Source organism: Tinamus guttatus, unplaced genomic scaffold, assembly GCF_059628265.1.
Source record: "Tinamus guttatus ecotype Peru unplaced genomic scaffold, ASM5962826v1 Tinamus_guttatus_pri_ptg001137l, whole genome shotgun sequence".
NCBI classification, from domain to species: Eukaryota; Metazoa; Chordata; class Aves; order Tinamiformes; family Tinamidae; genus Tinamus; species Tinamus guttatus.
In genome coordinates, this window is record NW_028289671.1 from 1 (window position 1) to 13,120 (window position 13,120).

General features: G+C 67.8%; 1 protein-coding gene across 1 annotated transcript; it reads right to left on the bottom strand.

The window, feature by feature from the left end:
• Nucleotides 1-2,249: 2,249 nt before the first annotated feature.
• On the bottom strand, nt 2,250-12,318 carry LOC148590724 (RUS family member 1-like; the record flags this gene model as incomplete). The annotated part of the gene is made up of 12 exons (XM_088538661.1): nt 12,303-12,318; nt 10,927-11,003; nt 9,454-9,568; nt 8,515-8,560; nt 8,039-8,071; nt 7,557-7,665; nt 6,888-6,989; nt 6,349-6,419; nt 5,804-5,988; nt 5,191-5,251; nt 4,706-4,776; nt 2,250-2,365 (listed from the first exon to the last, which is right to left on the bottom strand). Coding segments are annotated over exons 1-12 (1,002 nt in total), but the record flags the coding sequence as incomplete, so codon positions are not given.
• Between the last annotated feature and the right edge of the window lie 802 nt (nt 12,319-13,120).

Sequence of the window (13,120 nt, forward strand, 5' to 3'; positions counted from 1 at the left end):
CCCCGGCAGCACGTGAGGGGGGGCGGGAATGTGGGGGGGGGGGCGGGAAAACCGGGAATGGGAGCGGGAATGTGAGGGGGGGCGGGAATGGGGGGGGGGGGGGAATACCGGGAATGGGGGCGGGAATCCCGGGAAGGGCCCCGGCGTCCGGGAATGACCCCAGTATCCGGGAGGAGGGGTCCTGGTGTCCCAGAAGGGGGTCCCGGTGTCTGGGAAGGCCCTGGGATCCGGGAATGACCCCGGTGTCCAGGAGGGGGTTCCCGGTATCCGGGAGGGGATTCCCGGTATCCGGGAGGGGATTCCGGTGTGCAGGTGTCCGGGATGGGATTCCCGGTGTCCGGGGGTGTCCGGGATGGGGTTCCCGGTGTCCCGGTGTCCGGGTGTCCCGGTATCCAGGATGGGATTCCCGGTGTCCGGGTGTCCCAGTGTCCGGGATGGGGTTCCCGGTGTCCCGGTGTCCGGGTGTTCGGTGTCCGGGATGGGATTCCTGGTGTTCCGGTGTCCAGGATGGGGTTCCCGGTGTCCTGGTATCCGGGGGGGTTGTCCCGGTGTCCGGGATGGGGTTCCGGTGTCCCGGTGTCCGGGATGGGGTTCCCGGTGTCCGGGTGTGCGGGTGTCCCGGTGCGCGGGCGCGTCGCCAGCGTCCGCCTGTTGCAGCTCCACGCCTGTTGCAGCTCCACCGCCTGGTGTTCGCCCTGCGCTACAGCCGGGAGCCCCGCGTGGACCTGGACCAGGAACCGGCGCCCAAGGAGGGACCCGGCGGGACCGGCGGCAGGGTCGGGAACGGGAACCCGGGAACGGGAACCCGGGAATGGGAACCCGGGAATGGGAACCCGGGAATAGGAATCCGGGAGTCCGGGAAGGGAATCTGGGAATGGGAATCGGGAAGGGGACGGGAATCCGGGAACGGGAACCCGGGAACGGGAACCCGGGAAGGGGAACCCGGGGAATGGGAATCCGGGAGTCCGGGAAGGGAATCTGGGAATGGGAATCCGGGAAGGGGACGGGAATCCGGGAACGGGAACCCGGGAACGGGAACCCGGGAAGGGGAACCCGGGAATGGGAATCCGGGAGTCCGGGAAGGGAATCTGGGAGATGGGAATCCGGGAAGGGGACGGGAATCCGGGAATGGAATCTGGGAAGGGGAATCCGGGAGTCCGGGAAGGGAATCCGGGAACGGGAATCCGGGAAGGGGAATCCGGGAACGGGAATCCGGGGAATGGGACGGGAATCTGGGAAGGGAATCTGGGAATGGGCCTGGAAACCGGGAATGGGCTGGGAATCCGGGAATGGAATCCGGGAAGGGGACGGGAATCCGGGGAAGGGAATCTGGAATGGGCCCTGGGAAACCGGGAAAGGGGCCGGAATCTGGAAGGGGCCTGGGATGTAGGAAAGGGGCCGGGAATCTGGGAATGGGAATCGGAGGACGGATCGGGTGGGGACGGGAATCTGGGAAGGGAATCCAGGAGTCGGGAAGGGAATCTGGGAAGGGAATCTGGAAAGGGAATCTGGGAATGGGCCTGGGAAAACCGGGAATGGGCTGGGAATCTGGGAAGGGGTCAGGATCTGGGAATGGGCCTGGGATGTAGGAAAGGGGCCGGGAATCTGGGAAGGGCCGGGAAACCGGGAAGGGGATGGGAATCTGGGAAGGGAATCCACGAGTCCGGGAATGGGGCTGGGAATCTGGGAAGGGGCCGGGAACCGGGAATGGGCCCGGGATCTAGGAAAGGGGACGGGAATCCGGGAAGGGGATGGGAATCTGGGAAGGGGATGGGATTCCGAAAAGGGGTCAGGAAACCAGGAAGGGGCCGGGGAAACCGGGAAGGGCCCAGGAGTCCGGGAAGGGCCCTGGGAACAGGGAATGGGCCGGGAATCTGGGAATGGGCCTGGGATCCAGGAACGGGGCTGGGATCCGGGAAGGGCCCTGGGATCCGGGAAGGGGCCCAGGGCGTCCGGGCCTGAACTAACCCCCCCCCCCCCCGATCCCAGATGTGGAGGCGGAGCCCCAGGCGGCCCCGCCCCCCGCCTCGGCCCCGCCCCCGGCCCCGACCCCCCGAGCCGGCCGCCTGGCGCCGGTTGGTGGACGCCAACGCGGTCGCCATGGCGGCGGTTCGCCGTCTTCCTGTGGGCCTATTTCGCCTGAATCCGCCCCAAAAACGTGTCCCCCCCTCCACCGGAAATGTACAAAAACACCCCAAAAATTCAGCGATTTTGGAACCGCTCTTTGAGGTTTTTGGCCCCGTTTTTACTGCGGGGGGCGGGGCTTGGGCGCGTCGGCCCCGCCCCCCGGCCCCCGCCCACTCCAGCCGCCATTCGTCGGTGGCCACGTGGTGGCGCTCGAGGTCCCAGCCCGCGGCCTCCAGCTCTGGGGGGGCAGGAAGTGACGTCACACGGCGTCGGGTGACATCACGTGACCGCGTGTGACGTCACTGCGGGGGGGGGGCTTGGGGGACCTCATGGGACAATGGGGGTGTGGGGGGGTGACAGGTGACATCATCACGTGACATCACACGTGTGACGTCACACGGCACCGGGGGGGGGGGGGTGGGATGGTGACGTCACCGCGCTGATGACGTCACCCGTGACGTCACCTCGCAGCATCCGGGTCGGCCAGGCGGGCGCAGGCGGCCAGGCGGCCCAGGGCACCGAGCCGGGCGCTGGGGGGACCCGAAACGGCCCCGATCGGCCCCAAAACGGCCCCAAGGGCCCCCAGACCCCCCCGTTGTCCCGCTGTCCCCCCCATTGTCCCCAACCCCCCCTTGTCTTCCCATTGTCCCCATGTCCCCCCATTATCCCCTTGTTGTCCCCCCCTTGTCCCCCCTGCCTCCATGTCCCCCCATTGTCCCCATTGCCCCCCACATCCCCCATTCCCCCCCCATTCGCCCCCCCACCCGTCCCCCATCGTCCCCAATATCCCCTGCGTGTCCCCTCTCATTGTCCCCATTGCTCCCCATTGCCCCCCATTGTGCCCGCGTCCCCCCATTATCCCCCCCATTGTCCCTCATTACCCCCCTTGTGTCCCCCCTATTGTCCCCATTCTCTCCTGTCCCCCCTTGTCCCCATTATCCCCATTGTCCCCCCCTTGTCCCCACTGTCCCCCCCTTGTCCCCATTGTCCCCCCATTGTCCCCATTGCCACCCCATTGGGTCCCCCCCACGTCCCCCCCCCATTGTCCCCATCGTCCCCCCCTGTGGCCCCCCATGTCCCCTCCCATTGTCCCCATTGTGTTCCCCCATTTCCCCCCCTTGTCCCCACTGTCCCTCCCATGTCCCCCCTATTGTCTCATTGTCCCCATTACCCCCCTTGTTCCCCTCATTGTCCCCCCATTGTCCCCATTGCCACCCCATTGTGTCCCCCCCGTGTCCCCCCCTCATTGTCCCCATGTCCCCCCCATTGTCCCCATGTTCCCCCCGTCCCCATTGTGTCCCCCCCGTGTCCCCCCCCTTGTCCCCATGTCCCCCCCGCTCACGGTGCCGCCCCCCCCGCAGGCTCCGCAGGCTCCGCAGGGCGGGGGGCTCCAGGGGGGGCTCCAGGGGGGGTCCCGGGGGGTCCCCCCCCCCCAGCAGCTCCTCCAGCAGCAGAGCCTGGGCCAGGGCCCGCAGGGGGGCGCGGGGGGCGGAGCCACGGCGGAGCCCCGCCCCCACCCAGCCTGGGGGAGGAGCAAGGGGAGGGGTCACGGCGGAGCCCCGCCCCCACCCAGCCGGGGGGAGGAGCAAGGGGAGGGGTCACGGCAGAGCCCCGCCCCCACCCAGCCGGGGGGAGGAGCAAGGGGAGGGGTCACGGCGGAGCCCCGCCCCCACCCAGCCTGGGGAAGGAGCAAGGGGAGGGGTCACCACAGCCCCGCCCCCACCCAGCCTGGGGGGGGGAGCAAGGGGAGGGGTCACGGCGGAGCCCCGCCCCCACCCAGCCTGGGGGAGGAGCAAGGGGAGGGGTCACCACAGCCCCGCCCCCACCCAGCCTGGGGGAGGAGCAAGGGGAGGGGTCACAGCAGAGCCCCGCCCCCTCCCAGCCTGGGGGGGGGGGCAAGGGGAGGGGTCACGGCGGAGCCCCGCCCCCACCCAGCCTGGGGGGGGGGCAAGGGGAGGGGTCACAGCAGAGCCCCGCCCCCTCCCAGCCTGGGGGGGGGGGCAAGGGGAGGGGTCACGGCGGAGCCCCGCCCCCACCCAGCCTAGGGGAGGAGCAAGGGGAGGGGTCACCACAGCCCCGCCCCCACCCAGCCTGGGGGAGGAGCAAGGGGAGGGGTCACGGCGGAGCCCCGCCCCCACCCAGCCTGGGGGGGGGGGCAAGGGGAGGGGTCACAGCAGAGCCCCGCCCCCTCCCAGCCTGGGGGGGGGGCAAGGGGAGGGGTCACGGCGGAGCCCCGCCCCCACCCAGCCTGGGGGGAGGGACAAGGGGAGGGGTCACGGCGGAGCCCCGCCCCCACCCAGCCTGGGGGAGGAGCAAGGGGAGGGGTCACGGCGGAGCCCCGCCCCCACCCAGCCTTGGTGGTTGTCACCATCCCGGGAGAGGGACCCGGACACGTGGGAACCCCCCCCGGGAATGACCCGGACACCGGGACCCCCAGGGACCCCCGGCCGCCTGGGCCCCTTCCCATTCCCGTTCCCATTCCCGTTCCCATTCCCATTCCCGTTCCCGTTCCCCTTCCCGTTCCCGTTCCCGTTCCCGTTCCCGTTCCCCTTCCCGTTCCCGATCCCGCGGCTCCCACCTCGCTCCGGCCGCAGCACCAGGATGTGGTCGGGGGAGCCGCATTCCAGGGCCTTGCGGAACTCGGCCTCGCTGGGGGGGACGGGGGGGTCAGCCCGGACGCCGGGAACGTCCCGGGAACATCCGGGACACCGGGAACGTCCCGGGATCATCCCGGGAACGTCTGGGACACCGGGAACATCCCGGACACCCCCCTGGACACCGGGAACATCCCGGGAACATCTGGGACACCGGGAACGTCCCGGGATCATCCCAGGATCATCCGGGACACCGGGATCATCCCGGGAACATCTGGGACGCCGGGAACGTCCCGGGAACATCCCAGACACCGGGATCATCCTGGGATCATCCCGGACACCGGGAACATCCCGGGAACATCCCGGGATCATCCGGGACACCGGGAACATCCCGGGAACATCCCGGGAACATCCGGGACACCGGGATCATCCCGGGAACATCCCGTCCCCCCCGCCCCCCCGCACTCACTCCCGGACCAGCCGGTGCAGGGGGAGGCCGATCTCGATGCGGAGGCCGGAGCGGCCGGAACCTGGGCGGGAAATCGGAAAAGACCCAAAATGACCCGAAATGCACCCAAAATCCCCTGGTGTCCCCCCAGAACGCCCGAATTCCCCCCACCCCCCATATCGCGGGATACCCCCCGATATTCCCCGCACAATTCCCGAAAACCCCTAATCCTGCAATACCCCCCCCATATCGTGGGATGAAACCCCCAAATCCCTCGATATTCCCCCCAAAACCCCAAATATCGCGTGATCTCCTTAAATCTCGCGATACCCCCCCACATTCTGCTGCCCCCCCAGATCTCGCGATACCCCCCGCCGTTACCAGGCAACAGCAGCTCCTCCCCCCCGCGCAGCTCCCCCGCCCACTTCCCGCTCTCGCGATACCTCCCCCCAACGCCGTTACCAGGCAACAACGGCTCCTCCCCCCCCGCGCAGCTCCCCCTCCCACATCCCGCTCTCCCCTCAATTCTCGCGATACCCCCCGCCGTTACCAGGCAACAGCGGCTCCCCCCCGCGCAGCTCCCCCTCCCATATCCCGCTCCCCCCTCAACTCTCGCGATACCTCCCGCCGTTACCAGGCAACAGCGGCTCCACGTGACGCAGGTCCTCGGGCGCGGGCGCCGCCCCCCCGCGCAGCAGCGCCGCCAGCGCCAGGCGCATGCGCGGCGCGTTCAGCGTGCGCAGCCGCAGTGCCCGCAGCGCCCGCACGTTGGCGCCCGCGTGCGCCGCGGCCAGCGCCAGCGCGGCCGCCCACGTGACCCTGCGGGACACGCCCCCTCAGCGCCGGGCACGCCCCCTCACGGCGGGACACGCCCCCCCACGGCGGGACACGCCCCCCGCCGCAGTCAACAACCCCCTCCCGCTGCAGGAGGAGCCCCCCCATTGACGAAGGACACGCCCCCTTGCAGGACACACCCCCCGGTGGACACGCCCACAGATGGACACGCCCCCCCCGGCGCTGAGTCAGGGACACGCCCCCTTCCCGGAGGACACGCCCCTTTATGGACACGCCCCCTCCCACTCCCCGAGGTCCCCCGCCCAGTACTGAGGCCCTCCGAAGCCCCGCCCCCGGGAGCCCCGCCCCCCTTGGGCAAGCCCCGCCCCCGGGAGCCCCGCCCACCATGGCCGCCCGTCCAGCAGCGGCAGCAGCAGCAGCCCCAGGAGCAGCCCCAGCAGGTTCACGAGGGTCTCCTGGGGGCGACAGCGGCGGTGACAGGCGGCGACACCCGGCAACACCCGGCAACACCCCCAGGAACATCCCGCAACACCCAGGAAACACCCGACAACACCCCTAGCAACACCCAGGCAACACCTGGCAACGCCCCCAGGAACATCCCGCAACACCCGGCAACACCCCTAGCAACACCCAGGCAACACCCCAGAAACATCCGGGCAACACCCGGCAAGACTTCCAGCCACACCCCCAGTGACACCTGGCAACACCCCCAGTGACACCTGGCAACACCCCCAGCAACACCTAGCAACACCCCTGACAATACCCAGGAAACACCCCCAATAACACCCAACAACACCCCCAGTAACCCCAGGCAACACCCGTAACCCCCGGTAACACCCCCCGTCCCCCCGGTAACACCCCCCCCGTCCCCCCGGTCACCCCGGCGACCCCCGGTCACCGCGGCAACGCCCGGCCCCGCCCACCTGGCTGCCGTCCTTGGCCGCCACGTCGGCCATGTTGTCCCTCCGCGCCTGGTGCACGGCCAGGGCCGCCCGCGTGGCCCCGCCCGCCACGCCCACGATGCACTGCGGGGGGCGGGGCCGCTGTCACCGTGGTGACAGGGCCCCTCCCACCCCCAAGGCACAAGCCCCCCCCAAGATCACCATGACAACAAGGCCCCTCCCCTCCCTAAAACACGAAGCCCCTCCCACTCCAAGTCACCATGGTGACAAGACTCCTCCCCTCTCTAAGACATGAAGCCCCTCCCATCCCACGTCACCATGGTGACAGGGCCCCTCCCCTCCCTGAGGCACAAAGCTCCTCCCACCCCACGTCACCATGGTGACAGGGCCCCTCCCCTCCCTGAGGCACAAGGCCCCTCCCACCCCAGGTCACCATGGCAACAGGGCCCCTCCCCTCCCTAGGGCAGGAGGCTCCTCCCACCCCGGGGCTGCCACAGCCGCGGGGCCCCTCCCCTCCCAGGGTTGCCATGACAACAGCGCCCCCTCCCTCCCCCCCGCGTCGCCGCGGCGACGGGGTCTAGCGGGGCCAGGGGAGCCTGGGGGGGGCGTGACGTCACAGCTGACGTCACGGGGGCGCGCGATGACGTCACGGCTGACGTCACGGGGGCGCGCGGTGACGTCACGGCGCACCTTGGCGACGGCGGTGACGCAGAGCAGGGGGGCGGCGGCCGCGCGGGGCCAGGCCGGCGCCGACACCTCGGCCAGCAGGGCCGCGTCGTTGAGCAGGTCGGCCGCCATGCTGGGGGCGGGGCCGAGCGGTGAGGGGCGGGGCCTGCGGCGGGGGCGGGGCTGGGAGGGGGTTATGAGTCTGGGGTGGGGCTAGGACAATGTGGGTGGAGCTAAAGGGAAGGGCGGGGCTTAGGATCTGGGGGTGGAGTTGGGAGTGGGGGTGGAGCTAAGGGGGGGCGGAGCCTGGGGGCGGGGCTCTGTAAAAGGGAGGGGCTACAGTCGGAGGCGGGGTTAGGGGCGGGGCTAGGACTCCAGGGGTGGGGTCAGGCCCCGGGGTGGGGGGCAGAGCCAGGATCAGGGGCCCAGGGGCGGGGCCGAGCACCCCAGGGGGCGGGGCCAGAGCCGAGGGGGCGGGGCCAAACCGAGGGGGGCGGGGCTCTCACCGCCACTGCTTGGCCTCACAGTCCAGGGCGCTCCTGAAAGACCCAGGGGAGGCGGTGACCTTTGACCCCTTCCTAAGCCACGCCCCAGGGCCCCCACGTCCCTCCGTGTCCCCATGACCCCCCCATGTCACCCCAATGTCCCTCCATGTCACCCCAATGTCCCCAATGTCCCCCACATCCCTCCCTGTCCCCCTGTGTTCCCCATTATCCCCCCATGTCATCCCAATGTCCCCAATGTCCCCAATGTCCCTCCATGCCCCTGTCTCCCCAATGTCCCCCACATCCCCCCATGTCCCCCCATGTCACCCTGTGTCACCCCATGTCCCCCCGTGTCCCCACATCCCCCCGTGTCCCCCCGTCTCCCCATGTCCCCCCATATCCTCCCATGTCCCCCCCATGTCCCCCCATGTCCCCCCGTGTCCCCCCATGTCCCCCCATGTCCCCGTGTCCCCCCCTGTCCCCCCGTCCCCGCTCACCCCTGCACCCAGGCGAAGCCGATTCTGGCCACCAGCCCCATCCCGTCTGCAGCAGGGGATTTGGGGTGAAAAACGGCCCTTTTGGGGGCCCCGAGGCGCCGTTTGGGGCAAAACGGGGCCGTTTGGGGGACCTGACGGGGAGGGGGGCGGCTGGGGGGTCCCAAGGGATTGGGGGGAACTGAAGGATTTGGGGTGAAATTGGGGGATTTGGGGTGCCCCAGGGAGGGATTTTGGGGTTAAACATGGGGATTTGGGGCACTGTGGGAAGAATTAGGTGCAAAACTGGGGGATTTGGGGTGTCCCGGGGGGAATTTGGGGTGAAACGGGGGGATTTGGGCACTGTGGGGCGGATTTTGGGGTGGACCGCGTGGTTTTGGCACCATGAAGTGGATTTTGGGGTGAAATGAGGGGATTTGGGGTGCGCTGGGGAGGATTTTTGGGTGAAACGCAGGGATTTGGGCACCGCAGGGAGAACTTCGGGGTGAAACGGGGGGATTTGGGCACCACTGGGCAGATTTTGGGGCCGAATATGAGGATTTTGGCGCCGCAGGGCAGATTTTGGGGTGAAACGGGGATTTTGGCACTGTGGGGCGGGTTTTGGGGTGAAACGGGAGGATTTCAGTGCTGTGGGGCGAGTTTTGGGGTGAAACAGGGCCGTTCTGGCACCGCGGGGCGGATTTTGGGGCAGTTCTGGTGCCACGGGGCAGATTTTGGGGTGAAACGGGGCAGTTCTTGTACCGTGGGGTGGGTTCTGGGGTGAAACCGGGGGATTTCGGTGCTGCGGGGCAGGTTTTGGGGCAGTTCTGGCGCCGCGGGGCAGGTTTTGGGGTGAAACGGGGGGATTTCGGCACCGCGGGGTGGATTTTGGGGTGAAACGCGGCGGTTCCGGGACACGTTTTGGGGTGAAACGCGGCGGTTCTGGCCCCGCGCGGCACCCACCGCGCAGCAGCCAGGTGACGGTGGCCCCGGTGGCCGTGGCCGCGCTGTCCCCGACGCCCAGGACGGCCAACGTGGAGCGGGCGGCCAGCGCGGCCAGCAGCGACGAGCAGAGCCCCTGCGGGAGGTGTGGGGGCTATGGGGGCTATGGGGGCTATGGGGACCCTATGGGGCCTATGGGGACCCTATGGGGTTATGGGGCCCTATGGGGGCTATGGGGCCTATGGGGCCCTATGGGGTTATGGGGGCTATGGGGGCTATGGGGGCTATGGGGGCTATGGGGGCTATGGGGACCCTATGGGGAGCCTATGGGGCCTATGGGGGCTATGGGGAGCCTATGGGACCTATGGGGCCTATGGGGCCTATGGGGCTTTATGGAGCCCTATGGGGTTAGGGGGACCCTATGGGGACCTATGGGGAGCCTATGGGGCTTTATGGAGCCCTATGGGGCCCTATGGGGTTACAGGGACCCTATGGGATTATGGGGACCCTATGGGGCCTATGGGGCCCTATGGGGCTCTATAAGGACCCTATGGGGTTATGGGGATCCTATGGGACCCTATGGGGCCCCTATGGGGAGCCTATGGAGCTCTACGGGGACCTTATAGGGTTTGTGGGGCCCTATGGGGTTATGGGGGCTCTATAGAGCCCTATGGGGACCCTATGGGGCTACGAAGACCCTATGGGGCCCTGTAGGGGCCTATGGAGAGCCTATGGAGCCCTACGGGGACCCTATACGGCTTGTGGGGTCCTATGGAGCCCTATGGACCTCTAGGGAGACCCTATGGAGCCCTATAGGGCCCTATGGAGACCTACAAGGACCCTATGGGGTTATGGGGACCCTATGGGGCCCTATGGGGAGCCTATGGAAGCCCTATGGGGCCCTACGGGGACCCTATGGGGCCTATGGAGCTCTACGGGGACCCTATGGGGCTACGGGGGCCCTATGGGGTGTATGGGGCCCTACGGAGCCCTACGGGGACCATAGGGGGACCCTAGGAAAACCCTATGGATACCCTACGGGACCCATGGACCCTTACGGAGATCCTATGGGACCTATGGAGATCTATGGGGACTCTATGGAACCCTACAGGGACCTTATGGGGATCCTACGGGATCCATGGGCTCCCTACAGTGACGCATATATGGACCTTATAGAACCTGAAAACACACGGAAATTCTCAGGTGGACTGTATTGAGTTATAACAACTTCTAAGGATCCCTACGGAACTATAAAGGTGTGTAAGAACTGTATAGAATCTACAGGACCAGAAGAGCCGCTGAAGACCCCTATGGAGACTGTATGGAGCCCTGCAGACCCCCAGGGCCCGGGCCATTCCCGGCCATTCCCGGCGTTCCCAGCCATTCCCGGCATTCCCAGCCATTCCAGCCATTCCCGGCGTTCCCGGCATTCCTGGCCATTCCCAGCCATTCCCGGCATTCCCAGCCATTCCCAGCCATTCCCGGTGCTCCCACCTGCACCGCGTCCCAGCCCTGGTACTCCAGGTAGTCGGGGCTGACGCTGTCGGGGAAGCCCTGGGGCAGCAGCACCGCTGGGGGGCAGAGGGGGGTCTGGGGGACGGAGACCCCAAAAACACCCCAAAAACACCCCAAAAACACCCCCAAAACACCCCCAAAACACCCGGATAACCCCCCAAAACACCCCCCAAAACCCCTGGGTACCCCCCCAAAAACACCCGGATAACCCCCAAAACCGTCTGGAGACCCCCCAAGGCACCCCCAAAAACACCTGGATAACGCCAAAAACACCCCCCAAAACACCCGAATACCCCCCAAACACCCCCAAAACCCCTGGGTACCTCCCAAAAACACCCGGATAACCCCCCAAAACCCCAATACCCCCCTAGAGACCCAAAAGCCCCCAGACACCCCCCAAACACCCCCCTGAGGGACCCCGAAACCCTCAAATTTCCCCCCAAATCCCCCCAATTCCCCCAAAACCCTCAAATTTCCCCCAAAATCCCTAATTCCCCCCAAAAATCCCTAATTTCCCCCCAATTCCCCCCAAAACCCTCAAATTTCCCCCAAAATCCCTAATTTCCCCCCAAATTCCCTAATTTCCCCCCAAAATCCCTGATTTCCCCCCAAAATCCCTGATTTCCCCCCAAAATCCCTAATTTCCCCCCAAATCCCTAATTTCCCCCCAAATCCCCACATTTTCCCCCAAATCCCCCGATTTCCCCCCAAATTCCCTTAATTCCCCCTAACCCCGCCCATTCCCCCCGCTCCCCCCCCCGCTCACGGCGGCCGCTCCGCGCATGCGCGCGCCGAGCCCGGGCGGGGCCTGCCCGGGGGGGAGGAGCCGCTCCAGGCCCCCCCCCGGGGCCGCCACGTAGCGCGCGACGGGGCGGGGCCCGAGCAGCTCCGAGCACAGCGGGGGCGGGGCTGCGGGGGGCGGGGCGTCAGGGGGGCGGGGCCGCCCCGGGACCCCCCCGGAAACACCGGAACCGCCCCGGAACCGCCCCGGAAACACCGGAACCGCCTCGGAGCCCCCCCCCGGAAACACCGGAACCGCCCCGGAACCGCCCCGGAAACACCGGAACCGCCCCAGAAACACCGGAGCCGCCCCGGAAACACCGGGACACCCCCCGAAAACACCGGAGCCCCCTCGGAACCGCCCCCGGAAACACCGGAACCGCCTCGGAGCCCCCCCCCGGAAACACCGGAACCGCCTCAAAACCGCCCCAGAAACACCGGAGCCGCCCCGGAACCGCCCCGGAAACACCGGAGCCGCCCCGAAAACACCGGAACCCACCCAAAACCGCCCCAAAACCGCCCCGACAGCGCCCAAAAAGCCCCGAAACCGCCCCAAAATCCGCCCGCCACGGTACCGCTGGGCGCCGCCATGTCCGCCGCGCAAAGGCCGTTGGGAGCGCCGCTCGCCTTATTTGCATAAACACCGCCCCGTCATTTGCATAATTAGACACCCTCTATTTGCATAAGCACCGCCCTTTCGCCTCCAGAGGCACCACCCCTTCATTTGCATAGCCCGCCCCGGAGCACTGAGCGCGCGGGCCGGAGCGGCAGCGCGACGGAAGTGACGCGCTGGGCGGGCGCTTCCGCCGCCGCTCTATGGCGGTGTGGCTCTGCGCTCCATGGCGCCGCGTTTCTATGGCCGCTGGGAGGTCAACCCACCCCCGCCATTTCCGCGTCTCTATGGTTGACCCGGAGGTCTCTACTGCTCCCGCCCCCTCCCCGTCTCTATGGTTGCCTGGGGAGGGGGCGCTCTGGTACCTCTTGGCGCCGCTCTCTACTGCTCCCCTCGGCGGTCCCCCCCAACACGGACCCAGGCGCCATTGGGGGCTCCAAGCGCTTTATTGGGGTCAATAAATTTATTGGGGGTCAATGGGGGGGGGGGGTCATGGGGGAGGGTTGGGGACACCGTGGAGGACCAATGGGGGGGGGGACACACCCGGGCTGGGGGCTCTTGGGGTGGCCATGGACACCCTGAGGTGACGGGGGACACCTACAGGTGACAAGGGACACCCACAGGTGACAAGGGACACCCATAGGTGACACAGGACACCCCTAGGTGACACGGGACACCCCTAGGTGACGCGGGACCCCCACAGGTGACAAGGGACACCTATAGGTGACACACGACACCCATAGGTGACACAGGACACCCCTAGGTGACGCGGGACACCCA